Source organism: Amblyraja radiata, unplaced genomic scaffold (genome assembly GCF_010909765.2).
Source record: "Amblyraja radiata isolate CabotCenter1 unplaced genomic scaffold, sAmbRad1.1.pri scaffold_1108_ctg1, whole genome shotgun sequence".
NCBI classification, from domain to species: domain Eukaryota; kingdom Metazoa; phylum Chordata; class Chondrichthyes; order Rajiformes; family Rajidae; genus Amblyraja; species Amblyraja radiata.
This window is the reverse complement of record NW_022630290.1, coordinates 1-27325: the sequence shown is the minus strand read 5'-3', so window position 1 is coordinate 27325 and position 27325 is coordinate 1. Positions and strand designations below refer to the sequence as shown.

Sequence of the window (27325 nt, the reverse complement as noted above, 5' to 3'; positions counted from 1 at the left end):
ATTAGGTGATGTTTTGGGTCGAGGCCCTTTCGAAATCTCAGTCTGAAGAAGGGTCTCAACCTAAAACCCTAAAACGTCACCCATTTACTTTCTCCAGAGATGCTGCCTGACCCGCTGAGTTACTCCAGATTTTTGTGTCTATCTTCAGTGTAAACCAGCATCTGCAGTTCTTTCCTTTGCATTCAGAATCGTATGTCCAATGCATCTGGAGATGGTCAGTGGTACAGGGAGGGGCATGTAAAGGGTGGACACCAGGGAATGAGAGGGAATGGGTGCCACTCTGCTTGATGCACAGAGACCGTACCTTAAATCTCTTGGTGTCGATGCCACTGTCGTCACCCCAGTGCTCGTTCTGATTGTCGTCCATGAGGGCCCCGTCTGAAACATTCTTCAGTGGCCTGTGGAAAGGTACCAGGGATGAGTGCTGTGTCTAAACATCTCAGCTCAGTATCACTCAGCTTAGTTAAAGAGGCCTAACCCCACACGGAGAGATTCTCATGTCCCAGTTATCTCTGGGCATCCTCAGAGAAATGGAGAAGCGAAGAGAAAGGGAGAGAACGACACACAGTGGAATGGAGAGGGAGAATGTGTGTAGAGTGTGTGAGAAAGCAGAGGAGAGAGTCATTGAATAGATGTATGTGTGTGAGAGACGATTGCTATTTCTCCCTCAGAATTGACATTGAGGAAGGACATTCTTGCCATAGAGGGAGTACAGAGAAGGTTCACCAGACTGATTCCTGGGATGTCAGGACTTTCATATGAAGAAAGACTGGATAGACTCGGCTTATACTCGCTAGAATTTAGACGATTGAGAGGGGATCTTATAGAAACTTACAAAATTCTTAAGGGATTGGACAGGCTAGATGCAGGAAGATTGTTCCCGATGTTGGGGAAGTCCAGGACAAGGGGTCACAGCTTAAGGATAAGGGGGAAATCCTTTAAGACCGAGATGAGAAAAACATTTTTCACACAGAGAGTGGTGAATCTCTGGAATTCTCTGCCACAGAGGGTAGTTGAGGCCACAGTTCGTTGGCTATATTTAAGAGGGAGTTAGATGTGGCCCTTGTGGCTATAGGGATCAGGGGGTATGGAGAGAAGGCAGGTACGGGATACTGAGTTGGATGATCAGCCATGATCATATTGAATGGCGGTGCAGGCTCGAAGGGCCGAATGGCCTACTCCTGCACCTATTTTCTATGTTTCTATGTTTCTATGACATCTCGGGGTTTTACCGATTGTGGACATGCGATGAAGGACCAGGTAGAAGCAATTTGGTGAATTATTTTAAAAACTGTCGCATGGAATAAGTTAATTAAAGGTGTTTACATCTCAGTAGTTAGGAATAGGCTAGACAGCTTTGTGTCTGGGATAATTTACTGGTCAGCGTGTTCCAAATCTGTGACAGAAATCTTCCAATCAAATTTCCAATGCAAGATCTGAATTTCTAAATATTTGCAAAACAGAAGCTTTAACAGTCTTTATAAATCAGTTGTTCAATCTTAAATGTGATTTTTTTCCCCTCTGGAGTACACAAGGCTGAGGGGAGATTCGATAGAAGGATGTAAAACTGTTAGAGGCATAGTGGGAGGGGAAAAGTGTAAAGGAGATGTGTGGGGCAATTTTTTTACATTGAGAGTGGTGGGTGCCTGGAACGCACTGCCAGATACAAGTGACATTTAAGAGGCTTTTAGATGGGCATGTGTATTTGCAGGCAATGGAGGGGGGGTGGGGGGGGGCAGGATTATGTGCGGGCAGAGGAGATGAGTTTAATTTGGCATCATGGTTGGCACAGACATTGTGGGCTGAAGGGCCTGTTCCCCTGTGTTTTACTGTTCTATGTTCAATATTGTATGGAGGTTGGCTTCATTGGTTTCTTTCGTCAGAGGGTGGTGAATCTGTGAGATTCATTGCCACAGAAGACAGGTCAATGGATATTTTTAAGACAGAGATCGATCGATTCTCGATTAGTGCGGGTGTCAGGGGTTATGGGGAGAAGGTAGGAGAATGGGGGTTCGAGCAGGAGAGGGAAAGATAGATCAGCCACGATTGAATGGCGGAGTAGACTTGATGGGACGAATGGTCTAATCCTGCTCCTGGGACTTATGAACTTATGAAAGGACGGTTCAATTAATTAGTTTAAAATGATGAAAGACGGAGATGGAGTACATAGAAACAAATATTTCCAGGATTAAGAGACTAGAATTAGATACAGAAATAAAATTATACAGAGAGCAGGAAAATCCAGTTTATACAGTATGGTTTCTGCAACAGTTAGACAGAAGCATGTCAACACTTATCATAGGATTACTCCTGCATTTTGTGTCTATTAATGGTTTGGATAGATGTTCCTGGAGAATAAGGGGGATGGAAGTCGGGTTAGTAAGAATGCTACTCATGTAGAGGAGCAGCATGGACTGGGGATAAATCTGACGAGAGATATCGAGAGACACAGAGCGGGAACAAGGGGTAGATTCCCAGCATCAGTGCTTTTATTTGTGACTTTACCCGCTGGTCTCTAAAAAATTATTTTGTCTTCTGGCCTCCTGACACATTTATTTATTAAAGCTGTTTATCTGCAAAACATGCACTGTCCAGTATACATGCCTAAACTGGAGGCTGGGCACTGAATGTACATGTTCAAAAGTGGGTGAGATAAGAAAATGAAGGTAATGAACTGAGGGGAAAAATGCCCAGATAGTCAGAGAGACAGACAGACAGACAGACAGACAGACGGCAGGAGGGAGGTGGCTGGACTGGCACATATAGACAGACAGACAGACAGACAGACAGACAGACAGACAGACAGACAGACAGACAGACAGACAGACAGACAGACAGACAGACAGACAGACAGACAGACAGATAAACACACTCGCAAGGGGACAGTGAAGGATGGTGAGGCAGACAGGGAAGCAGACACAGCGTCTGGCAGACAGGCACGTAGACATGCTCAAACATAGAGGCAGAAGGGGAGACGGGGGGGGGTCTGACAGTCTAGACACTCGGACCTCACAAACAATCACCCGCAGTAGCCGGATAACTGGACTCTGACATTTGGAATTACAAAGAAACGAAAGCTCAGGAACAGGCCGCTGAGTTTAACCGATCTATGGCCGGGCTCAGGGATCTGGTGAATCTGTGGTGGTTGGCGAGAGGACGGGGCTGCACACAGAATCAATGCTACACAATGCCCCTCCCTAACCTACAGAGAGGACCCCTCCCACGGGGGCCCTTTACACTGAGCTGCTTCAATAATCACACGCCTTCAGAACGGACAGGTTATGGCTGAACGTTAAAACGGCCAGCGCACGGAGACGTAGGCAGTCTCCTTAATCCGGCTCCACCTCTGGGGACCAGAGAAGCCATGCAGCAGCAAACGGGGTAAGTAAGGCCCGACTTACTTCAGCCCGACGGAGTCCTCGCCCACCGGCTCGCGACGCTTCTTCTTGCTCGACTCGGTGACCTTGAAGCCTTCGGGGAACCAGAGCTGCCCGTGCTCGCGGTGCCGTTTGCGAGACACCAGCACCCCCATGCCAATGAAGGCGAGGAAGATGAGCACCGACACCACCACGTACATGGGGTAGAGGTTGACGACAGGCAGATTCCCTTTACCTGTGGACAGCGGAGGAGGTGGAACTCATCAATCTGTACGGCGTGATCCCGGAGCAGAGAAAGAGGGAGGGGAGGTCTGGGTGGAGGGGCACGGAGAGGTGGGGCGCGAGATACAGGGAGAGGCCCCGATGGGGAGAGGGGGGACGGAGGAGAGAGAGAGAGAGAGAGAGAAAGAGAGAATGCCAGCGAGCAGCAGCAGGAGCGAAAACCGCGAGCGTTACTGTTTGCACATACGCACAAAAAAAAAAATTACGATTCAGTCAGTGTTATAAAACAAGGTCAGTTAAACGGAGGATAATCAGAATGCAACCGAAAAAAATTGTGAGAGAGAAACGTCCCAAAACGCTCCCAGGGTTTGTTGTCTTTCCTTTAGACTTGGAGAAAGTCGAACTCTTCTCCCTCTCGCGAAGGGAAAGGATTTAGCGATCATCAAATTAGTGCAGTGGTATTAATCTGTGGAAAGCCTAGGAATTACAGATGGATTCCAACTACAAAGACATCAACTTCTCCAGCACGCCGATCAATTCTTTCTTTTGCTTTAATGATTTGGCAGTTGATAATGGGTTAGGAGATGCCCTTCGAGATGTCGTTAATTATACCGTTGGAAAACACACCATTTTACCCCGTCTCCTCTCCTCTCCCTCGCCCTTCTCGGGTTGGGGGGGGAGGTGGGGCTGATCATCGAGGGAGAAGGGGAGCTCACACTTACTTTTCACAACCTCTATCTTGTACGGGAGCTGCAGACTGCCGCGGGACGCCATGGCGCCCAGGAACGCTGCCACATCGGTTGCACTGCTGAAGCAGTCGGAGAACGTCTGGTAACATTGACGGTTGTCAATCTCCAAGAAAACGATTGATCTTGAGAAAGAAAACATAAAGATCGCAAATCGATATCGTGCCATCCAAGCGTTTTACAGCTAATGAAATGTTGTTGAGGAGCGTAGACACTCCCCGTGAGGTATGAATCCCAGCGGGCACTGGTGAACCTCATCCAGAGCGCTGCACCCACATGTCTGTGTGGGCCCTCAACACTAAATCACCCAGGTGTTGCTAATACAGTCATTGTGCCGACTGGTCCTCTGTATGTTCTTTAGTTTATTTTGATTTAGAGATACTGGCCTATACCGAATAGAAACCGGCCCTTCGGCCTATCAAGTCCATGCCGACCAGCGATCACCCCGTACACTAGCACCATCTTACACTCCAGGGACAATTTACATTTTTTACTGAAGCCAATTAACCCACAAACATGCACATCTTTGGAGTGTGGGAGGAAACCGGAGCACCCGGAGAAAACCCACACAGTCACAGTGTGAACGTACAATCTTTGTACAGACCTATAGATCGAACCCGGGTCTCTGGCGCTGTAAGCCAGCACCTCTACCGCTGTGTCATCGTGCCACTCACATGTGTGTGCGCCAGTGTATGTGTGTGTTAGTGTGTGTGCGTTAGTATGTGTGGGCGTGTGGGTGTTAGTGTGTGTGCGCCAGTGTGTGTGCACTAGTGTGTGTATGCGCTAGTGTGTGTGGCCTAGTGTATGTGTGTGTTAGTGTGTGTGTGTGGCCTAGTGTATGTGTGTGTTAGTGTGTGTGTGCTAGTGTGTGTGTTCGCCAGGATGTGTGTTAGTGTGTGTGTGTTAGTGTGTGTGTGCGTGTGGGGTGTGTGTGCTTCACAATAAGACCAAGTGCAGCATCATGGAGATCCTGACCCTACACTCATCCAGAGACACCAGCAGCAACTTTATCATGTTACTAAACAGCTACATATTTCAGAACATGTATGCAGGTTCATGGTATCTTGGTGGACAGTGGCCATGGTCCATTCAGGCAGTCGGTGGACACACTCGACAAATGTCTTTGACATTAAAACGCCATTGTTATCCGAGAATTCACTCCTCTGCTCTCAGTTTCCGACACCCTTTAATCTCCTCACTTCTGGCCTCACTTCCACCCAATGTGGGAAGCCAGGACTCAAGGTCACTAGTATAAATAGCCAGTGTGACCATCAAGGTTGACACGTACCCTTGGACCTCTTGCTCCTCCAGCTCTCTGCGGGCCCTCGGGTTCACCATCGTGTAGAGGGAGCGCTTGACGTTGGTGAAGATGCCGGTGAGCTGGCTGTTGACGTCCTCCACCGACCTCTTCACGTGGTGCTTGTGCAGTTCCGCCTCGTTCCCATAGTAGGGGTAGACCATCTCGTCGCCTTCGGGGTGCTTCTTGAACTTGACGTTGGTGTGGAGGACGCGGCTGAGCTCGCGTAGGAAGCTGACCGAGTCGTTGCGGAGCTGCTCGGGGGGAACCAGCACGATCAGCACCAGCGTGCCGTCCGCCAGCTTCTCCGGCTTGTCGTTGGCGCAGTCCAGCCCGTCCCACTCGCACTCCATGTTGTTGCAACCCTGGTCACAGTGTCCGTCCCCATAGTGGTCCTTGCAGTACTGGTCGTAGAGTGGGCTGTGGGAGGGGACAAGCAACAGCTCCTTACTTTGGGGGCAACATCTCAACAGCATATCAACACCCGCGTGTTGTACATCCCTCCATCCCAACAAGCCATCCCACCTTCCCAGTCCATAATCCTACCCCCCCCCATCCCATCCTTCAATCCCAACGTACAAATAACCCCACCATCCCAGTCCATAATCCAACTAAACCATCCCAACATCTCATCCCACTAAACCATCCCAACAACCTATCCCACCAAATCATCTCACCATTCTATCCCACTATAACATACCCCCACCACCCCACTATTCCAATCCGTAATCCGTGCCCAAATCCATTGTACAGTCCATCCCATTATTCTATCCCATAATCCCATCCTCACGAGGACCATCTCCCCCTCAACTTCCCAACATATCCACTCCTCCCTTTGGTTCCTCTTTCCGCTTCATTTCCGCTCTCTCTTTCCCGTCCTCCTTCACTTCCTGAGCAGAATGGAAACCTTCACACCCTGAGTTAGCCCTCCCCCTCCTGCCCCCACCCACCCACCCACCCACCCACCAGCCGCTGCCTCAGTGCCCGCTGCCCCGTTGTTACCGTTCTCCCTCTACCCCCTCCACACCAGCCTTGGCTCAGTGCCCACGTCTCTGTGTACCCCCCACCACCCTGCCCGACCTCACCAGCCTCACCATGAACCCGTGCCCATTGCTCTTTGTTACACCTCCCCTTACCCCCACCTCACCAGCCTTGGCCCGGTGCCCTCTGGTCACCCCCCTTATCCCCACCTCACCAGCCTTGACTCGGTGACCCAGTGCCCACCACCCTGGTTGCCCCCAGCTCCCCGCAGCCAGACTCACTTGCACTGCGACTCCATGCTCTGACAGTCAAAGCCGTCGTACAGGCAGCCGGGGTTGTTGCATTGCTCGTCGCATTTGCCGTCACCGAAGTAGCGCCAGCACTGCAAGGCCTGCGAGCAGTTCTTCCAGGGGTCGGTGAAGTTGAGGGAGCAGTCGCCACCGTCCCAGCCGCAGGCGTGGCTGTTGCAGCGGGCCTCGCACACGCGGTTGGCGGCAAGCCGGCTGCACTGCGGGTTCTCACAGCCCACCTCCATGTCGGGGGGCAGGGTGATGTCCTGGCCCCGGCCCCCCACAAACTCGTAGTCCAGGATGAAGCACTGCAGCCCGTTGAAGCGGGGCGGGCAGCGGCAGCGGTAGAAGGGCTCGGCGGTGGTCCGCTCGCACGTGCCGCCGTTGTAGCACGGCTGCGACTCGCATGGGCTGCTGGTGGGCTGGCGGCAGTCGGGACCCCCTCGCCCCGGGGTACAGGCGCAGTACGGTAACCCCGCCGCGCTCACCACGCACGTCCCACCGTTACGGCAGCGCATGGTCCTGCACACACTCGCCTGGTTCTCGCACGATGCTCCCTCGTAGCCCTGCAGGGGAACGGGAGAGGTCACACTGTGATAGGAGCAGAATCAGGCCATTCGGCCCATCATGATTGGGGATGATCAGCCATGATCACATTGAATGGCGGTGCTGGCTCGAGGGGCCGAATTGCCTACTCCTGCACCTATTGTCTATGTTTTCATGATACAATACCATATAACTTTATTTATCCCGCGGATGGCTGTGGAGTCCAAGTCAGTGGATATTTTTAAGGCGGTGATAGACTCCTGATTAGTACGGGGCTTCAGGGGCTTCAGGGGCTATGGGGAGAAGGCAGGAGAATGGGGTTGACAGGGAAAGATAGATCAGCCATGATTGAATGGCGGAGTAGACTTGATGGGTTGAACAGCCGAGTTCTGCTCCCTGAATGTATGAGCTTATGACCACAACAAATGCACAGGACAACTGAGTAAATGTGAGGAGGGGGGTGTGAAGAGGAGGGGGGTGCGGGGGGCGAGGGGTCACTCACCGAGGGGCAGCGGCAGATGAAACCGCGGGCGGTGTTCCCGGCGACGGAGCAGGTCCCACCGTTGCGGCACGGCCGGCTGATGCAGCCGTCAAACACCCGCTCACACCGGACACCTGCCGGGGCAGAGGGGGCAACAAGTCAGTGGTGCCGCGCGGCGAGGGTCAGAGGTCGAATGCACCCCCCCCTCCCCATCCACCGTCCCCACTCCTCCGGCCATCTCCCCCCCACCCCTCCGGCCATCTCCCCCCCCACCCCACCCCGTCGAATGCCACCCATCCCCATCTCTCCCCTCGTCCCCCTCGTCCACTCCCTCCTCCCCATTCGGCTATCTCCCCGTCTGTTCCCACTCCCAACCCCTCCCCCTCCCCTACCCCCTTTCCCCACCCATCCCCTCTCTGTCCTTTGCCCACTTCCAGTGGACTCCACTCCCCATCCTCCCCCCAACTCCCCGTCTACCCCCCTCCCCATCCACTTCCCCCTCACCCCGCCCATCCCCCCCTCCCTGTCCCTCCCCTCCCACTTTCTTTGCCCCCCTTTCAGTCCCCCCCATCTTCTCCAGTTCCCTGCCCTCCCCATTCCCCCCACATTCCTCACACTCCCCCATTCTCCATGTCCCCCCCTCCACCGCCGTGCTGCTGCACCCTGACCTGTGAATCCCGGGCGGCACTCGCAGCGGAAGGCGTTGATGAGCTGCACACAGTTCTGGGTGCCGCGCGGCTCGCAGGGGTTGGACAGGCACTCGTTGACGTCGCCCTCGCAGTGCTCCCCCACGAAGCCGGCGGGACAGATGCAGCTGTAGCTGCCCACCCGGTCCACGCAGAGGCCCTTGTTGAAGCAGCGGGGCTCCTGGGTCAGCGAGTCCAGCGGGGGGGTGCAGTCGTCCAGGTTGATCTCACAGTGCACACCTGTGGGCGGAGAGAGAGAGATAGAGAGAGCGGGCGTCAGGAAACATGGCGGCTCCATCTGCTCACAAAGATGAGGGGGAATCTTATAGAAACATATACAATTATAAAAGGACTGGACAAGCTAGATGCAGGAAAAATGTTCCCAATGTTGGGCGAGTCCAGAACCAGGGGCCACAGTCTTAGAACAAAGGGGAGGTCATTTAAGACTGAGGTGAGAAAAAACATTTTCACCCAGAGAGTTGTGAATTTATGGAATTCCCTGCCACAGAGGGCAGTGGAGGCCAAGTCACTGGATGGATTTAAGAGAGAGTTAGATAGAGCTCTAGGGGTTAGTGGAGTCAAGGGATATGGGGAGAAGGCAGGCACGGGTTATTGATAGGGGACGATCAGCCATGATCACAATGAATGGCGTTGCTGGCTCGAAGGGCCGAATGGCCTCCTCCTGCACCTATTTTCTATGTTTCTAACCCCAGTCTCCTGCCTTCTCCCAATAAGCTTTGACACCCGTACTAATCAGGAATCCGGCGATATCCGCTTTAAAATTCCCCACCTCCCTCCCCTCTGCCCAAGCGCCAACCAACACCCCTCATCTTGCACAAAGACTAGGACTGGGTGGAGATGGGAGGGTGTAATGGAGGAACCTTCTCATGCAGGAAGCCTGGCAGAGGCAACCCCAAGTCTTGTCCCCGACAACTAGACCAGTGACTGGAGGCCGGATGGGGGTTCGGGTTAGTCGGGTCACAACTTTCGAACAAGGGTTAGACACAAAATGCTGGAGTAACTCAGCAGGACAGGCAGCAGCTCTGGAGAGAAGCAGTGGGTGATGTTTCGGGTCGAGACCTTTCTTTTTCAGACTGAGAGACAGTGGAGAGGGAGACGAGAAATATGGAGGTGTAAGGTGTGAAGATGACAGATCAAAGCAGACGATGATCACAGAAATGTAAGGCAGAGATCGATAGATTTTTGACTAGAACAGGTGTCAGAGGTTATGGGGAAAAGGCAGGAGAATGGGGTTAGGAGGGAGAGATAGATCAGCCATGATTGAATGACGGAGTAGACTTGATGGGCCGAATGGCCTGATTCTTCTCCTCTCGCTCATGACTTGTAACAGGGGAGCGTGCGGAGCTGTTGGAGACAGGGATGTTCACGGTGATCCTACCTTGAGTGCCCCGTGGGCAGGAACATTTGAAGGTGTTGGTGAGGTCGATGCAAGTGCCCCCGTTCTGGCAGGGATGTGAAAGGCATTCGTTGATCTCCTCCGAGCAGTTGATTCCATGATAGCCAGCAACACACTGCAGGTGATCGGATGGGAGAGAGAGAGAGAGAGAGAGGCTGGTGACTAACCCACTCTGACCGGCAAGAACCACATCTGCATTATTCCAAGAAATCGGAGCAGGGACTCTTCCGTGGGATGTTGACGAATGGAACATCTGCCTCCATAGTGCCTTGGCCACAGGACCAAGCAAGCCACAGCCGATACTGGATCATTGTGACCACCTTTCCTTGATTATCATTGCTTTTTGCATATCTTTCATTCATTTGTCCAATGTACCTTCTATAACTCTCGTTTTCCCTTTCCCCTCAGTCTGAAGCCTTCATGTCGAGACTGAGAGTCAGGGGAAAAGGAAATGAGAGAGATAGATGGTGACGTAGAGAGGTATATGAAAAAGAACATCTATTATATAGATAATTAATAAATGAATGGTTTTGTACAGAGAGCGTTGATCCAATGCCCTCTGTCATTGACCACACACACTGGACCGTAATCACACCGAGCGCCCGCCCGCACGCCCGCTCACCTCACAGGAGTAGCCGCCCAAGTAGTCCGTGCAGGTGGCTCCGTTTTGGCAGGGGTTGGGAGCGCACTCGTCCACCTGCTCCTCGCAGTAGCTCCCCGAGTAGCCGGCCTGGCACTGGCAGCGGTGGGTGTTGCCGGCGTCGATGCAGAGGCCACTGTTGCGGCACAACAGGCCCGACTCCAGCCCTGGGGAGCACAACGTCAACCAGGAACAGTGAGACAGAGGCAGGGCAGGGCGGGTGGATGGGGACAATGGAGAGGGGGGGGGGGGGGGGGGAACACAGGACAGGGAGGTGGGTAAAACTACCTGCGACTGGGTAGCGGTAACGACGGGGTTGGTCATGGTGATGGTGACGGTGACTCAAATGGTGGCAAGGTTGTTTACGATGGGGGAGGAGAACGGGCTGACGATGGGGGAGGGGAACGGGTGGGATACAAAGCGGTGGGGGGGGGGGGGGGGCGTTGTCTACCTTGCAGTTTGGCAGCCACCTCGCAGGAGACGCTGGGCACGTCGCAGTAGAGGCCGGTCCAGCTGCTCTGGCAGTCGCAGCGGTAGGTGGTGCCCGTTTGCCAGCACTTGCCGCTGTTCTTGCAGGGAGAGGAGTCGCACCAACGCACCAGGTCCTGGGGAACAACCCGGCTAAAGGTCACCATCGCACCGCAACGCACCCGCCTCCCACACACACTCACTCCCAGTCCTCACACTCACTCCCACTCATACACTCACTCCCAGTCCCAGCCACACTCACTCCAACACACACTCATGCACTCCCACACTCTCACTCGCTCACACTCACTTAAACGCTCACTCACACACACACACACACACACTCACTTAAACGCTCACTCACACACTCACACTCACTCACACACACACACACACACACTCTCACTCCCACGCACACGCACTCACTCCCACACACACACACTCACTCCCACACACACACTCACTCCCACACACTCACTCACACGCACACTCACGCACTCCCACACACACACACTCACTCCCACACTCTCACTCACACACTCACTCACACGCACACTCACGCACTCCCACACACACACACTCACTCCCACTCACTCACACACACTCACACTCACTCACACTCACTCACTCACACACACTCACCCACACACACACACTCACTCACACACACTCACACTCACTCAATCCCACTCACTCACTCACACACACTCACCCACACACACACTCACTCACTCCCTCACTCTCACTCCCTCCCTCACCGTCCCCATTTCCCTCTCCCACTGGCACAATGAGGTAGTCAGTCCCTGGGCAGGGGGTGAGATGCCTGTTCACATGTGGAAGGTCTCGGTGCCCCAGGGTGTGGTGGGGCCAGTATGTGGGTGGTTTGGGTGGGCAGTACCTACCTGGCAGTTCACCCCAGTGTAGCCCTGTGGGCAGGTACACTTGTAGGTGCCGTAGCTGTCCTGACAGGTGCCCCCGTGCAGGCAGGGCCTGGAGTCGCACTCGTTGATGTCGTGCTGGCAGTAGTTGCTGGTGAAGCCGGTGGGGCAGAGACACGTGAAGGTGTTGATCCCATCCACACACGTCCCACCATTGAAGCAGGAGCTGGAGGGAGGAACACACTCTGAATCACGGAGCTGATGGAGGAGGCCATTCATCCCATCGTGCCTCTGCTGGCTCACTGAAAGAATCTGTCATATTTCTAACCCTGAGTAGACACAGAATGCTGGAGTAACGGAGGGTCAGGCAGCATCTCTGGAGAAAAGGAATAGGTGATGTTTCAAACCGAGACCCTTCTTCAGACACCACCAGAATCGTCAAATTTTTGTTTTCTCCAAAGATGCTGCCTGGCCCTCTGAGTTACTCCAGCATTCTGTGAAATGTCACCTATCCATGTTCTTCAGAGATGCTGCCTGTCCCGCTGAGTTACTCCAGCATTTTGTGTCTATCTTCGGTGTAAACCAGCATCTGCAGTTCCTTCCTACACATTCTAACCATATGTGTTTATCTACTTCACGTTGGAAAGTGATTGGCAAATCTGAATCTACCACCCATTCACGCAGCAGCACTATTCACAGCCTTAACAACAATTCGCAACTTTCCTTGATCTTAAGCCAGATAATACGAACCTGTGTTCTCTAGTTACAAATTGTCCATCCCGCATATAGTACATCAAAACCATCTCATAATTGTGAATACTCCACGGCCCAGCCTCTTCCCCACCCCCCACTCTCCCTTCCCTCTCGATGCCCTCTCCTCCCACACTGGTTTGTTCACCACACTTACCTCTCACCCCCCCCCCCCCTTTAGTTTAGTTAGATCAGCGCAGAAATAGGCCCTTCGGCCCACCGAGTCCGCACCAACCAGCGATCCACGCACACTAACACTATTCTACACAAACCAGGCACAATTTACAATGATACTAAAGCCTATTAACCTACAAACCGTGTTCGTCTTTGGGATGTGGGAGGAAACCCGGAGCACAAGTGGAAAACCCACACAGGTCAAGGGGAGAACGTACAAACTCCGTACAGACAGCAGCTGCCGTCAGGATCAATCCTGGGTCTCAGGCGCTGTGGGGCAACACCTCTACCGCTGCACCACTGTGCCGTAAAGGGCCTGTCCCACTTTCACAACCTAATTCACCACCTCTGCCGAGTTTGCCCTTGACTCATACTCGCAGCATGGTCGTCACGAGGTCGTAGGTAGGTCGTAGGTAGGCCGTGATGCTAGTCGTGGGTACTCATGGCATCAAGTAGGTCGGGGCATTTTTTTCAACATGATGAAAAATGTCCACGTAAAAAAGCTCGTGAATTAGGTCGTGAAAGTGGGACAGGCCCTTAACTCTACGCCCCCTTCGCCAACCTGGCCCCCTCCCCCTCCGCTCGCGGCTGGCTGGCTGCCCTCACCTCTCTGTGCAGTCGGGAGCGTTGTTCTCACAGTGCATGCCACTGAAGCCCAGCGGGCAGGTGCAGGTGTAGCTGTTGACGCAGTCGGTGCAGTTGCCGTTGTTCCTGCACGGGTCGCTGGCGCATTCGTTGATGTCCTCTTCACACTTGGGGCCGCCAAAGCCCGGCAGGCAGAGGCACAGGAAGTTGTTCACCCCGTCCAAGCAGGATGCTCCGTTGTGGCATGGGTCTGTGGTTGGATAAAGCATGGACTTACTCCCAAGCCCACTCCTCTCCCCCTCACTACACCCCCTCCACACACTGCCCCCCACTACACCCTTCCCCCCACTACACCCCTTCCCTCCACTACACCCCCCACTACACACTCCCCCCGCTACACCCTTCCCCCCGCTACACCCCTTCCCTCCACTACACCCTCCCCCCCTACACCCTCCACCCCACTACACACCCCGCCCACTACAGCCCCCCCCCACACTACACCCCCCCACACTACACCCCCACACTACAGCCCCTCCCCCCCACTACACTCTCCCAACTTAGTTTAGTTTTCTTTTAGTTTTAGAGATACAGCGCGGAAACAGGCCCAGCAAGTCCACTCCGAGCAGCGATCCCTGCACACCAGTACTACCCTACACACTAGGGACAATTTACAATCTTTACCGAAACCAAATAACCCTCAAACCCGCAGGTCTTTGAAGTGTGGGAGGAAAGCGGAGCATCCAGTGAAAACCTACACGGTCACGGGGAGAACGTACAAACTCCATACACTCAGCACCCATGGTCAGGATCGAACCCAGGCCTCGGGCGCTGTAAGGCAGCAAATTCTACCGCTGCGCCACCGTGCCGCCTCAAGCTTATGAACACAAGCCTGGGCCCCAAGCGAAAGATTGGCCGCTCTGTTGAAGTGGCAGCACTGAATAGTTGGATGGGGCATCTCTCTGGGAATAGTCTGCTGTGACAGGGGCAGTACTGGGGGGGGTTCTGCACTGGAATTGAGGCAATTACCTAAAACCCTATGTAAACATAGAACACAGAAAATAGGTGCAGGAGCAGGCCATTCGGCCCTTCGAGCCAGCACCGCCATTCAATATGATCATGGCCGATCATCCACAATCAGAACCCCGTTCCTGCTTCCTCCCCATATCCCTTGATTCCGTTAACCCTAGGAGCTGAATCTAACTCTATGGACCATTGGAGGGGTGATTCTGATTCATTGGAATGTTTAAGAAGGAACTGCAGATGCTGGAAAATCGAAGGTAGACAAAGGCGCTGGAGAAACTCAGCGGGTGCAGCAGCATCTAAGGAGCGAAGGAAATAGGCAACGTTTCGGGCCGAAACGTTGCCTATTTCCTTTGCTCCTTAGATGCTGCTGCACCCGCTGAGTTTCTCCAGCACCTTTGTCTACCTGATTCATTGCAAGGTCATTGATGAAACGCCCGACCACTGCAGTGGGAATACTGAGCAAGTGCTGCTATCTCCTTTGCGCGACGTGTTCCATCCGGCACGTCTCCATCTGAACTGACCGGTGCTCCATCGGCCCTCTCAGTAAAGTATCCTTGGCATCGCGGGACAAAGGGCTAATGTGCTCCCCCGGTAGCCGGTACCAATATTTCAACAGCTGGCCGCGCACTGTCAGAGTCCCTGCTTCCCACGCGTCTCTCGCTCCTGCCCACCACCTCCCTCTCCCTCTGCCTCAACTCGTTCCGCCCCTCGCTCACTCACTCCCTCCCTCCCTCCCTCCCTCGCTCCACTTACTGGGCAGGCAGTCGTCCACATCGGTCTCGCAGGTGATGCCGGTGTAGCCCTGGCGACAAACGCACTGGAATCCACCCATCGAGTTCTGGCAATTGGCTCCGTTCTGGCACGGACTCTTCACACACTCGTTCACGTCCTTTTCACAGGTCTGGCCTAGAGATAGCGGAGACTCAGTCAAGAGCAGACACCACATCCTGCGCTCTGTATCTTCCCCTTTGCTCTACCTATTGCACTGGAGTTTGACTTGATAATATTCATGTACAGTGTTCTCTGATATGGTTCGATCGCGGGCGAACAAAAGCCTTTCACTCTCAGTGTCTCAGTGCATATGACAATTAGTAACCTAAATCGAAACCTAAACTTCTGTGTTCAGCATGTTTAAGGAAGAACTGCAGATGCTGGAACAATCGAAGGTAGACAAAAAATGCTGGGGAAACTCAGCGGGTGAGGCAGCATCTATGGAGAGAAGGAATAGGCGACGTTTCGTCGCCTATTCCTTCTCTCCATAGATGCTGCCTCACCCGCTGGGTTTGTCCAGCATTTTTTGTCTGCCTTCTGTGTTCAGCAGACTCTGCTGCAATGTCCTATCTCTTGTTCATTTTTTTTAGAGATACAATATGGAAACAGGCCCTTTAGCCCACTTAGTCCATGCCAGCCATTGATCACTAGTCACCCTAGTTCTATGTCAAAGTTTCATTCACACCATACACACTAGAAGCCAATTAACCTATAAGCACACCTTTGTGGGATGTTAGAAGAAGTTGGAGCACATGGGGAAAGCCCACATGGTCACAGAGACAACGTGTGTGTGTGACATTCTGTGTGACAGTGTGTGTATGTGTATGTTGCGCAAGCCTCTATGTGTGTGTGCTGTATAGGGATCTGTGTAGTGTGTGTGTGGCGTGTGATACTGTGTGTGTGTGTGTGTGTGTGTGTGTGTGTGTGTGTGTGTGTGTGTGTGTGTGTGTGTGTGTCGGTGTGTGTGTGACACGGTGGGTGTGTGTGACACGGTGTGTGTGTGTGTGACACTGCATGTGCGTGAGCTGTGCGGGGCTCTATGTGTGTGTGCCATGCTGTGGGTGACACTGTGTGTGTGTGACACTGTCTGTGTGACATTGTGTTTGTGTGTGTGTGACTGTGTGTGTGACACTGTGTGTGTGACACTGTGTATGTGTGACACTGTGTGTGTGACACTGTGTGTGACACTGTGTGTGTGACACTGTGTGTGTGACACTGTGTGTGTGTGTGTGACACTGTGTGTGTGTGACACTGTGTGTGTGACACTGTGTGTGTGTGTGTGACACTGTGTGTGTGACACTGTGTGTGTGACACTGTGTGTGTGTGTGTGACACTGTGTGTGTGTGTGTGACACTGTGTGTGTGTGACACGGTGTGTGTGAAACTGTGTGTGTGACACTGTGTGACACTGTGTGTGTGTGTGTGACACTGTGTGTGTGTGTGTGACATTGTGTGTGTGTGTGTGTGTGTGACACTGTGTGTGTGTGACACTGTGTGACATTGTGTGTGTGTGTGTGTGTGTGTGACACTGTGTGTGTGACACTGTGTGTGACACTGTGTGTGTGTGTGTGACACTGTGTGTGTGTGTGACACTGTGTGACATTGTGTGTGTGTGTGTGTGTGTGTGGCACTGTGTGTGACACTGTGTGTGACACTGTGTGTGTGTGTGTGTGACGGTGTGTGTGTGTGTGTGTGACGGTGTGTGTGTGTGTGACACTGTGTGTGTGACACTGTGTGTGTGACACTGTGTGTGTGTGTGTGACACTGTGTGTGTGTGTGTGACACTGTGTGTGTGTGACACGGTGTGTGTGAAACTGTGTGTGTGACACTGTGTGACACTGTGTGTGTGTGTGTGACACTGTGTGTGTGTGTGTGACACTGTGTGACATTGTGTGTGTGTGTGTGTGTGACACTGTGTGTGTGTGTGACACTGTGTGACATTGTGTGTGTGTGTGTGTGTGTGTGACACTGTGTGTGTGACACTGTGTGTGACACTGTGTGTGTGTGTGTGACACTGTGTGTGTGTGTGACATTGTGTGTGTGTGTGTGTGTGTGTGGCACTGTGTGTGACACTGTGTGTGACACTGTGTGTGTGTGTGTGTGACGGTGTGTGTGTGACACTGTGTGTGACACTGTGTGTGTGTGTGTGTGTGACGGTGTGTGTGTGACACTGTGTGTGACACTGTGTGTGTGTGTGTGTGACGGTGTGTGTGTGACACTGTGTGTGACACTGTGTGTGTGCTACTGTCCGTGACACTCTGCTCCACACAGACTGCATTGCCGGTGACAACCACCCTGCCGGTCCGCTCACCTTGCCACCCGTCCGGACAGCCGCACGAGAAGTTTTCGTAATCCTCCGACTCATGGCAAACGCCCTGGTTTTTACACGGCTGCCTGGCGCAGGGGGCCAGCACATCCTCACAGTTCACTCCTGCACACGAGAGGAACACCATTGATGATCGTGGACAAGCAACGTACAACATGGTCAGCACTCCTGGCATTGTGCCCACCCCCGGGGTAACAGAGCCCACCCTCCCCTGGGTAACAATATGCCCCCACCCACAGGTAACATTGCCCCCCCCCCACCCCACAGGTAACATTGCCCCCACCCCACAGGTAACATTGCCCCCACCCCACAGGTAACATTGCCCCCCCCCCTCACGGGTGACAGTGACCCCCCCCCCCCCACAGGTAACAGTGCCCCCCCCCCCCATAGGGGTCAGCAGTGTGTAGGGGCCGGTGTGGCTCAGTCTCGCTCTGTTAGGGTTGAGCATAAATTCAAGGAGCAGAATTAGGCCATTCGGCCCATCAAGTCTACGTCATTCAATCATGGCTGATCTATCTTCACCTCTCAACCACATTCTCCTGCTTGCTACGCGAACTGATCAAGAATCTTTCTATCTCTGCCTTAAAAATACCCATTGACTTGGCCCCCACAGCTGCCTGTGGCAATGAGTTCCACATAAAACAGAGGGGTTACCCTGTGAAAACTCCACCCCTGCACGGCGGGGGGCAGGTTAAATCAAGGGGGATTCCCCCAGACACAAATACTCTCTGCATGTCCCATCATTTGATGGTTAACCATGGGTGGATTGTTGTGCAGAAAGTGTCACCGCTGGTACCAGCCGACAAGGTGACCCAGACCGCCACTGGGACCACTGCATGTGAAGTGTGGAGCTAACACTGATCTCAGCCCCACCACTGGCCACGCGGTCAGCCAGCTCGGAGACTGACCCTTCGGACTTCCCACCCGCGGGATCTCAGTTAGTTTAGTTTGGAGTAATTCTACACAAATCCCATTATATCCTGGCTGCACTGTCATCAACTTCCCCTGGATTATCCCACTCACTGACACACAAGGGGGCGATTCATAGCGAGGAAATTAACCGACCAAACTGCATGGCATTGGGTATGGGGGGGGGGGGGGGGGGGGTCTCACCAGAAGAAACCCAGCTGGTCAATAAACAATAGCCAATAGGTGCAGGAGTAGGCCATTCGGCCCTTCGAGCCAGCACTGCCATTCAATGTGATCATGGCTGATCATCCCCAATCAGTACCCTGTCCCTGCCTTCTCCCCATATCCCCTCACTCCGCTATTTTTAAGAGCACTAACTAGCTCTCTCTTGAAAGCATCCAGAGAACATGCCTCCACCGCCCTCTGAGGCAGAGAATTCCACAGACTCACCACTCTCTGTGAGAAAAAGTGTTTCCTCGTCTCCGTTCTAAATGGCTTACTCCTTATTCTTAAACTGTGTGGCCCCTGGTTCTGGACTCCCCCAACATCGGGAACATGTTTCCTGCCTCTAGCGTGTCCAAGCCTTTGACAATCTTATATGTTTCAATGAGATGCCCTCTCATCCTTCTAAACTCCAGAGTGTACAAGCCCAGCTGCTCCATTCTCTCAGCATATGACAGTCCCGCCATCCCTTGTAGTCACACCGCGCAGACACACGGCTGGAGCTGTGAGGCGGCGGATTCACCAGCAGCACCACCACACCATCCACAAACTGTCCCCCAAAGAGTCAGTGGGTGTGGAACCAAGAACATGTTCCTAGCATTTGCAGCTCAGGGCAATATTTCCCTAAGGCAGCTATGTTATTGGGCTAGGAGTCCCACACACACACTGACCCTCACTGTAGCTGACCCTCCAGCAGGGGTCAGTGGTCACTGGGTTGGGAGCTGAAGCATCACCTTGTGGTTTATTTTCCCCTCAGCTTGGGGGACCAGAGAGAGAGCCTGGACCAGGGGGTCCCCACTCCCCTGGATGGGAGACGGTCCCTCACCACAGCCGGAGAGATGGACCCTTCAATTTGATTTTAAATAACACTGATGGCAATGTGTTGCTGGAACATGAATTTACAATTTGCGTTTGGGTTAAATGTTCCTGAAGCTGAGGTCCCTCTCGCCTTTGTTGCGTCCTGGCCTTTGCCTCGACGGGTTTGCAGGGAAACACGGCAGAGACAGGAAGGGTGACGGCATTTCCACCGATTGTTCCCCGTGAGCAGCAGGAAGCCGGGAATCAACAGTCCCTCGGCAGGAAACCTGCGCACTGTGTTTTTCCAGCTCCCACCAGACTCGACTCCCCTCCCCACCCCACACTGCACAGCATGAAGCTTTCAGATGGCACAAAGCGTTGGTGCACAGATGGCGGAAGCGGAGGTTGCCCTTGGACCGATTAGCTCACCAAGAACAGTGCCTCTTCAATTGTTAAATAGGAAAGGCAGATATCAGTGGCGTCAGCCCTTGCTGTAATCCAGCGGCCTTACATCTGCGTTCTACAGATGGGGCCATGTTTTGACGGTCAGTGTCTTTTTCCCAGGGTGGAGATGTCAAAGAGCACATAGAGGGCGTCGCTTTTCAGGTGAGAAGAGCAACGTTGAAAGGAGAGTAACCTACTCCTATAAAGGAAGGGTTTAAAGGCGAACTCCTTCAAAGTTTAAAGGAGGAGAAGAAGTCTCCTTCCTCTATAAAGGAGACGTTTCGCCCCAAAGTTTAAAGGATGGGCAATCTTTTTTTACGCAGAATGTGGTAGAACTCGCTGCCAGGGGTTGAGGCAGATATGACAGTGGTGTTTAAGAGCTTCTTAAAGAGGCACATGGATATACAGGGATTGGAGGGATATGGATCATTGTGTTCGGCACGAACTTTGTGGGCCGAAGGGCCTGTTCCAGTGCTGTACTGTTGTACGTTCTGTAACCCAGGCTGGCAAGTCTAACCCAGCCTGCCAGTTGAGGTTAAACTAAGAACACCCCACCCTCTCTACGTTACACATGGATCTTTAGTCAGAGGGTGGTGAATCAGTGGAATTCTTAGAATGGGGTTAGGAGGGCGAGATAGATCATGGTTGAATGGCGGAGTTGGCTTGATGGGCCAAATGGCCTAATTCTGCACCTATCACTTGTGACCTTATGACATTAAAGATCCCCTTACAGAGAAAAGATTCACCAGGATGATGCCTGGACTTTAGTTATGGGGGAGAAACAGGGCTGCATGTGATCCCTGGATTGAAGGAAGCGCATGTACTCCTGTGTGTGTACCAGGGGATGACCCTGGTCCCAGTCCACTAGCCCTTGCAAGGTGTCGAGCCTCTGCCTCAGCCCCTTACCTGTGTAGGGCAAGATGCAGTTACACTTGTAGCCCGCCACATCATCGATGCAGCTTCCCTGATTCAGGCAGGGGTTGGACGCACACTCGTTGATGTTTGTCTGACAATTTGGGCCTGAAAGAGGAACAAATGCATCGGCTCAGAAACTGAACAGTGTGAGAGGGAGAGTGGGGCGGGACAGAGAGGGGAGAGAGGACAGTTTCTTCCCATCTTCGTTTAGCTTAGTGCAGAGATACAAGTCCACAACGAGTCCACGGGCTCACCTCTGAACCCCGGCCGGCAGTCGCACAGGTAGGCGTTGTTCATGTCCCGGCACGTGCCGCCATTGGCGCAGGGCTGCGACTCGCACTCGTTGATGTTCTGGTCGCAGTTGGTGCCGGCCCAGCCGAGGTTGCACTCACAGCTGTACCTGTGGGCACAGACGGGCAGAGTCAGTCCGAGCAAACCCACCACACTGGCAGAGCCAAGCCCCCAACACACGCACGCACACGCACGCACAGCCACGCGCACGCGCACGCACACACACGCACACGCACACGCACACGCACGCGCACGCACACCCACACACACGCACACGCACACACACACACACACAACGATACGCGGGAGGGTGGGGGGGGGGGTGGTCTGGGCAACGCCATCAACCTGCCCCCACCCATCATTTCCAGGGATAGACACAAAAACTCAGCAGGACAGGCAGCATCAATTCTTCAGATTGAAGAAGGGTCTCGACCCGAAACGTCACCCATTCCTTCTCTCCAGAGATGCTGCCTGTCCCGCTGAGTTACTCCAGCTTTTTGTGTCTATCTTTGGTTTAAGCCAGCATCTGCAGTTCCTTCTTACACATTGCCAGGGCCAAGCTGGCACCAGTATTTTGCAGAATAAAACCCCCTTCTTCGTGACCCTTGAAAGTGGCATCACTGGTAGCTGGGGTGGTCAAAAAGACCATACGGCACATTGGCCTTCATCAGTCAGAGCATTGAGAATAGAAGCTAGGAAAAAATGCTGGAGAAACTCAGCGGGTGAGGCAGCATCTATGGAGCGAAGAAAATAGGCAACGTTTCAGACGAAGAAGGGTTTTGGGCCGAAACGTTGCCTATTTCCTTCGCTCCATAGATGCTGCCGCACCCGCTGAGTTTCTCCAGCAATTTTGCCTACCTTTGATTTTCCAGCATCAGCAGTTCCTTCTTAAACATTGAGAATAGAAGTTGGGAGGTCATGTTGCAGTTGTACAAGACATTGTTGGGGCCACATTTCGAGTATCGTGCCCAGTTTTGAGCACGGCGTTGCAGGAAAGATGTTGTCAAGCACGTTTTTGGATTGCGGGAGGAAACCGGAGCACCCGGAGGAAACCCACGCGGTCACAAGGAGAACGTGCAAACTCCTCACAGACAGCACCTGAAACCTGGTTGGAGTCCAGGTATCTGGCTCTGGGTGGCAGCATTTCTCCCAGCTGTGCCACCGTGCTGACCTATAGTTAAAATGTAATACGCGGTGCCAGGAACTGCTTCAGTAGAATTTCACTCGAAATGCAGAAATTCTTACACTATAATCGTTGCACTCTTGTACTTGGGCACGATTGTGCGTATGTGTAGCATGGTTGTAGGGGATAGTATGCAGAATTACACAGTGTCGCGGGACAAGTGATAATGAAGGGCCATCAACTATTGAATAGCAGGGTTTGGATATTGAGTAGAGCACCCTGCACACATCCCGTTAAACGTCCCCTAGGTGTGACTATCCCACCCCGCCCCGTCGCTGCCCAGTGGCGGGTACACACCCATTGAGGTTGTCCCTGCAGACTCCGTGGATGCAGGGGTTGCTGTTACACTCGTTCACCTCCGAGAAGCACACCAGGTCGTGGTAGCCCTCGGGGCAGATGCAGGTGAAGCTGTTGATCGCATCCTTGCACGTCCCTCCGTTGTGACAGGGGTTCGACACACACTCGTCGATGTTGACGTTACACATGGGCCCTGCGACACACAGTCAAAACATTCATATTAACAAGGACAGCAATGAATAAATGAATATCAATCAGCCCCGCGGTGCTAAAACATGCGCGTTAATCTCATTGTGGTGAATGCATGGGACGCAGACATGAATATTAATAAGGATCATTGTGGCAAATAAATGAATGGCATTAAAGAAATCAGTGCAAATCAATGCACATTTTTGGATGTGGGAATATTGTGGCACCAAGTGTCTCAGAGTCCTGCAGCCACACACTGTGACTAACATCAATGCAGCAAAGGATCAAAGCCTTTTCCTAGAGGGGTCAGGTTGTCAGCTGGTGCCCGATCCGGAGCAGGGAGAGGCAGCATTCCCGACTACTGGGAGCGGCCCAGGGCAGGGTTAGTGTGTGTGTGGGACCTGTACCCCAGTGAGGGTCAGTGTGTGTGTGTGTGTGTGTGTGACCTGTACCCCAGTGAGGGTCAGTGTGTGTGTGTGTGTGTGTGTGTGTGTGTGTGTGTGTGTGGGACCTGTACACCAGTGAGGGTCAGTGTGTGTGTGTGACCTGTACCCCAGTGAGGGTCAGTGTGTGTGTGTGTATGTGTGTGTGTGTGTGGGACCTGTACACCAGTGAGGGTCAGTGTGTGTGTGTGTGTGTGTGTGTTTGTGTGTGTGTGTGTGTGTGTGTGTGTGTGTGTGTGTGTGTGTGTGTGTGTGTGTGACCTGTACCCCAGTGAGGGTCAGTATCTGCAGGAGGAGGAGGAGGAGGAGGAGATACCCAGAGATAGTCGCTGCAACACTATCCCTGATTCAGTGTCTCCCGTCCCTCTACTTCTCGGTACTTCCCAACTAAAGTTCAACCACGTCGCTGCCTGACGGATTCGGGAGTGACGTGGAGTGAATAGATTCCCTTCAGAGTTAAATCTCTCCTGACCACCAACACAAAAGGAGCAACATTCGAGGCCTGGGATTTCTCAGGTTACGGGCTTGTCTTTTGCTTTACCTGCCCCAGATCTTTGAAAGCATCGCGCGGAGCGGTGGCGAGGCTTGGCCCTGAAACCCAATCCAGCAGATGGGCCGCTGTAGAATAATGGGCCCATTATTGAGTCTCCCTCCTCCACGGCTCTGTACTCTGTACCCCCTCCTCGCAGCCCCTGGGTGAGTCTGGTGCGGTGGTGAGTGTTGTGTGGGGGTGGGGGTGGGGGGGGGGGGGGTGGACAGGCATCCCAAATCCCCACCCCTCCACGGTGGTGGCGCAGCTGATAGACCCGCTGCCTCGCAGCACCGGTGACCCTGATTCGATCCCGTCCTCGGGTGCTGTCCGTGTGGAGTCTGCACGTTTCACCCGTCCCTTTTCCCCTGAGATGCTGCCTGACCCGCTGAGTTACTCCAGCATTTTGTGTCTATCTTTGGTATAAACCAGCATCTGCAGTTCCTTCCCATACACGGTCTGTTTCCGCGCTGTGTCTCCGAACTAATCTAAACTACGGGACGGGGAGCGAGGAGGTGTGAGGGGAAGCGGGGAAAGGGAGAGAGAGAGAGAGAGAGAGAGTGCGCGAGTATGAGAGCACGCACTGAGTCTGGGAGAGGGAACACGATACTCCTGAGAGTCGCCGTGCTTGGCCTGATTGATGACAGTGGCTCTTTTCACTCTGGCTCCTCCACTTACCTGCTCCCATTGACTGGGCCTGGCCACAGCCGCCGTTGCCCTGGAAACGGCAACTCCAATGCTTCTGCTCGGCCTTACGGCCTAGTAAAATTGTATTGAATCCGTCCCATTTGTGAGTAACCAACTTAAAAGGGGTGGGTGTGGGGCCCACTGGTGGCAAGGACTGTGCCCGCTGGGCGATATGGTGCGGTCGGGCCCAGAGACATGGGGCCCTCCGTCTCTCTCTGTTCACAGTGTGGGGGGGTGACTGTACCTCAGGGGCAAAAGTGGGGAGGCAGAATGTAGGGGTCACGTGCGACTGAAGGGAGAAAGGGGCATTTGAGGAGCGGGGTAAAATGATCGGAGGGTAGGTGTACGCTGGGCTACGTGTGGTGAGGAAAAGGCAGCAGGTCAGGAGGTTGGGGGATGAAGAGGAATGAGGCAGGATGGGGTTGAGGGAACGAGGCAGGCGAGGAAAAGGGGATGAAGGGTCCCAACCCGAAACGTGTACCAGCCCCTTCGCCTCCACAGATGCTGCTCGGCCCACCGTTGGTCCAGCTGTTTATTTGTTTGGCACCAGATACCATCAGATATTGACAAATTCTAGATTAGTAAATGTGTTGAGGGTGAAGGGTACCTGGTCTGAGCATGTGGCAGATAGGCAACCAGGTGAGCAGAGGAGGAGGGAGGTGGGGAGGGGAGAGTGGCTGGGGGAGCACTGGAATAGAGTTGGCAATGGAGGCATGGGATATAGCTACAGACCCCGGTTCAATCCTGACTACGGGCGCTGTCTGTACGGAGTTTGCATGTTCTCCCCGTGACCGCGTGGGTTTTCTCCTGGTTTCCACCCACACTCCAAAGACGTACAGGTTTGTAGGTTAATTAGCTTTGTTAAAAGATTGTAAATTGTCCCCAGTGTGTGTGTGTGTGTAGGATGGTGCTTATGTCGGGGGGCCGGGGGGCCTGTTTCTCAAAACTAAACTAAACTAAACTAAAAAGGTTTTGTTTAATTAAAAAGGTTTAAAACCTTAAAAGCCCTGTCCCACGGTACGAGTTCATTCCAAGAGCTCTCTCTCCCGAGTTTGCCCTGATTCGAACTCGGAGATTTACGGTAATGGCCACTCGTCGGTACTCGGGGCTCTCGTGGACATTTTTCAACATGTTGAAAAATCTTCACGAGTCTTCCCGTGCTTACCTGCCGTTAGCGAGTCTTCATGAGTACCTGCCGTTAGCGTTACGAGACGCTAAGAGACGTCCATGTACCTGCTACGTTCATTCTCCGTGCTTACCACGAGTTTGATTTTTTTTAAACTCGGGAGAGCTCTTGGAATGAACTCGTACTGTGGGACAGGTCCATTAGAGATGGACAGAGGCAAAGGTGCGATGGAGGTGAAAACTGGCAAATGGGTCTTACCAGTGTAGCCCATCTCACAGACGCAGTCGTAGCTGTTGATCTGGTCTATACAGTTGCCGTACTCGCAGGGGTTGCTGGCACAGTCATCCAGGTTGGTCTCACAGTTCACACCTGTGGGTACACAATGCAGTAACTAAACCTCGTGAAACCCAATCCCTCGCCAGCCAGCACAATGAGAAAAGGAGAATGCAAGAACCTTTCAGTTCAAAGGCTTGCACTTCCATAGCGCCTTTCATGGGAACATTCCCAGCGCAGGTTCCACCCATCCCAGCCAACCTGCTTCAGGAAAGCAAGCGGGCTCGCCAAGCACAGCCCGTTCCCACAAACGGCAGCGGGGGGGGGGGGGGGGGGGGGGGGGGCGATGGGCTGAACGTCCACTCCAAGGTTGTGGTTGAGGGACGTGTGTCGGAAGGATTCACGGGAGGAAAAATAAGAGGCAGGAAGGGGAGTTCTTCGGGGAACGGAATGGTGGATGTTGGGATTATGGAGCTGGTGGCAAACAGGTTTGGGAGGGAGGAGGAGGGAAAATAAGCGGAAGAGAGGGGAGGGGAGAGATAAGAGAGAGAGAGAGGGAGGGGGAGAGAAAGGGAGAGGGAGAGAGGGGGGGAGAGGGGGGGAGAGAGAGGGGGGAGAGAGGGGAGGTTTGAGAGGGGGTTGAGGGGGTTGAGAGGAGGGGAGAGAGAGGGGGAGAGGGGGGAGAGAGAGGCGGAGAGAAAGGGGAGAGGGGGGGAGAGAGAGGAGAGGAGAGAGGGGAGGTTTGAGAGGGAGGTTTGAGAGGGGGGTTGAGAGGAGGGGAGAGAGGGGGGGGGAGAGGGGGAGAGAGAAAGGGGAGAGTGGAGAGAAAGGGGAGAGAGAATGGAGGTAAGAGAAAGGGGGCGAGAGAAAGGAAGGATAAAAAGAGAGGGATAAAAAGATAAAGAGGGAGAGAGAGAAAGGGACAATAGGAGGAGAATAGGGGAGAGAGAAAGAAGAGAGAGACAGACAGAAAAGAAGATAAGAGAAGAATAGGGGAGAGGGAGAGAAAGGTGGAGAGAGTAAGGGGTGAATGGAGAATGGGATGAAGGGGGAATGAGGAGGAGATGAGGGATAGTGAGGGGCCACGTGTAGATGCAGAGGGGCAGGGGTGGTTACCTGAGGTGCCCTTGAGGCAGGAGCAGGTGTACCCGTCCACTCTATCCTGGCAGGTTCCCCCGTGCTGGCACGGTTGGCACTGGCACTCATTGATGTTGATGTCACACACCCGGCCCGTGTATCCCGCAGCGCACACGCATGTGTAGGTGGCGTCTCCGTCCTTGCACACGCCGTAGTGACAGGGGTCCACCTCACACTCGTCGATGTTAGTCTCACAAAGGGGACCCGTGAAGCCTGGAGCAAAAA

General features: G+C 53.4%; 1 protein-coding gene across 1 annotated transcript; it reads right to left on the bottom strand.

The window, feature by feature from the left end:
* Nucleotides 1-252: 252 nt before the first annotated feature.
* On the bottom strand, nt 253-27320 carry LOC116969746 (neurogenic locus notch homolog protein 1-like; the record flags this gene model as incomplete). The annotated part of the gene is made up of 19 exons (XM_033016523.1): nt 253-398; nt 3402-3612; nt 4322-4470; nt 5634-6062; nt 6905-7479; nt 7962-8074; nt 8609-8866; nt 10026-10158; nt 10666-10850; nt 11135-11288; nt 12054-12255; nt 13560-13788; nt 15315-15467; nt 17643-17762; nt 20937-21050; nt 21200-21345; nt 22717-22909; nt 25949-26059; nt 27080-27320. Coding segments are annotated over 19 exons (3862 nt in total), but the record flags the coding sequence as incomplete, so codon positions are not given.
* Nucleotides 27321-27325: the final 5 nt, after the last annotated feature.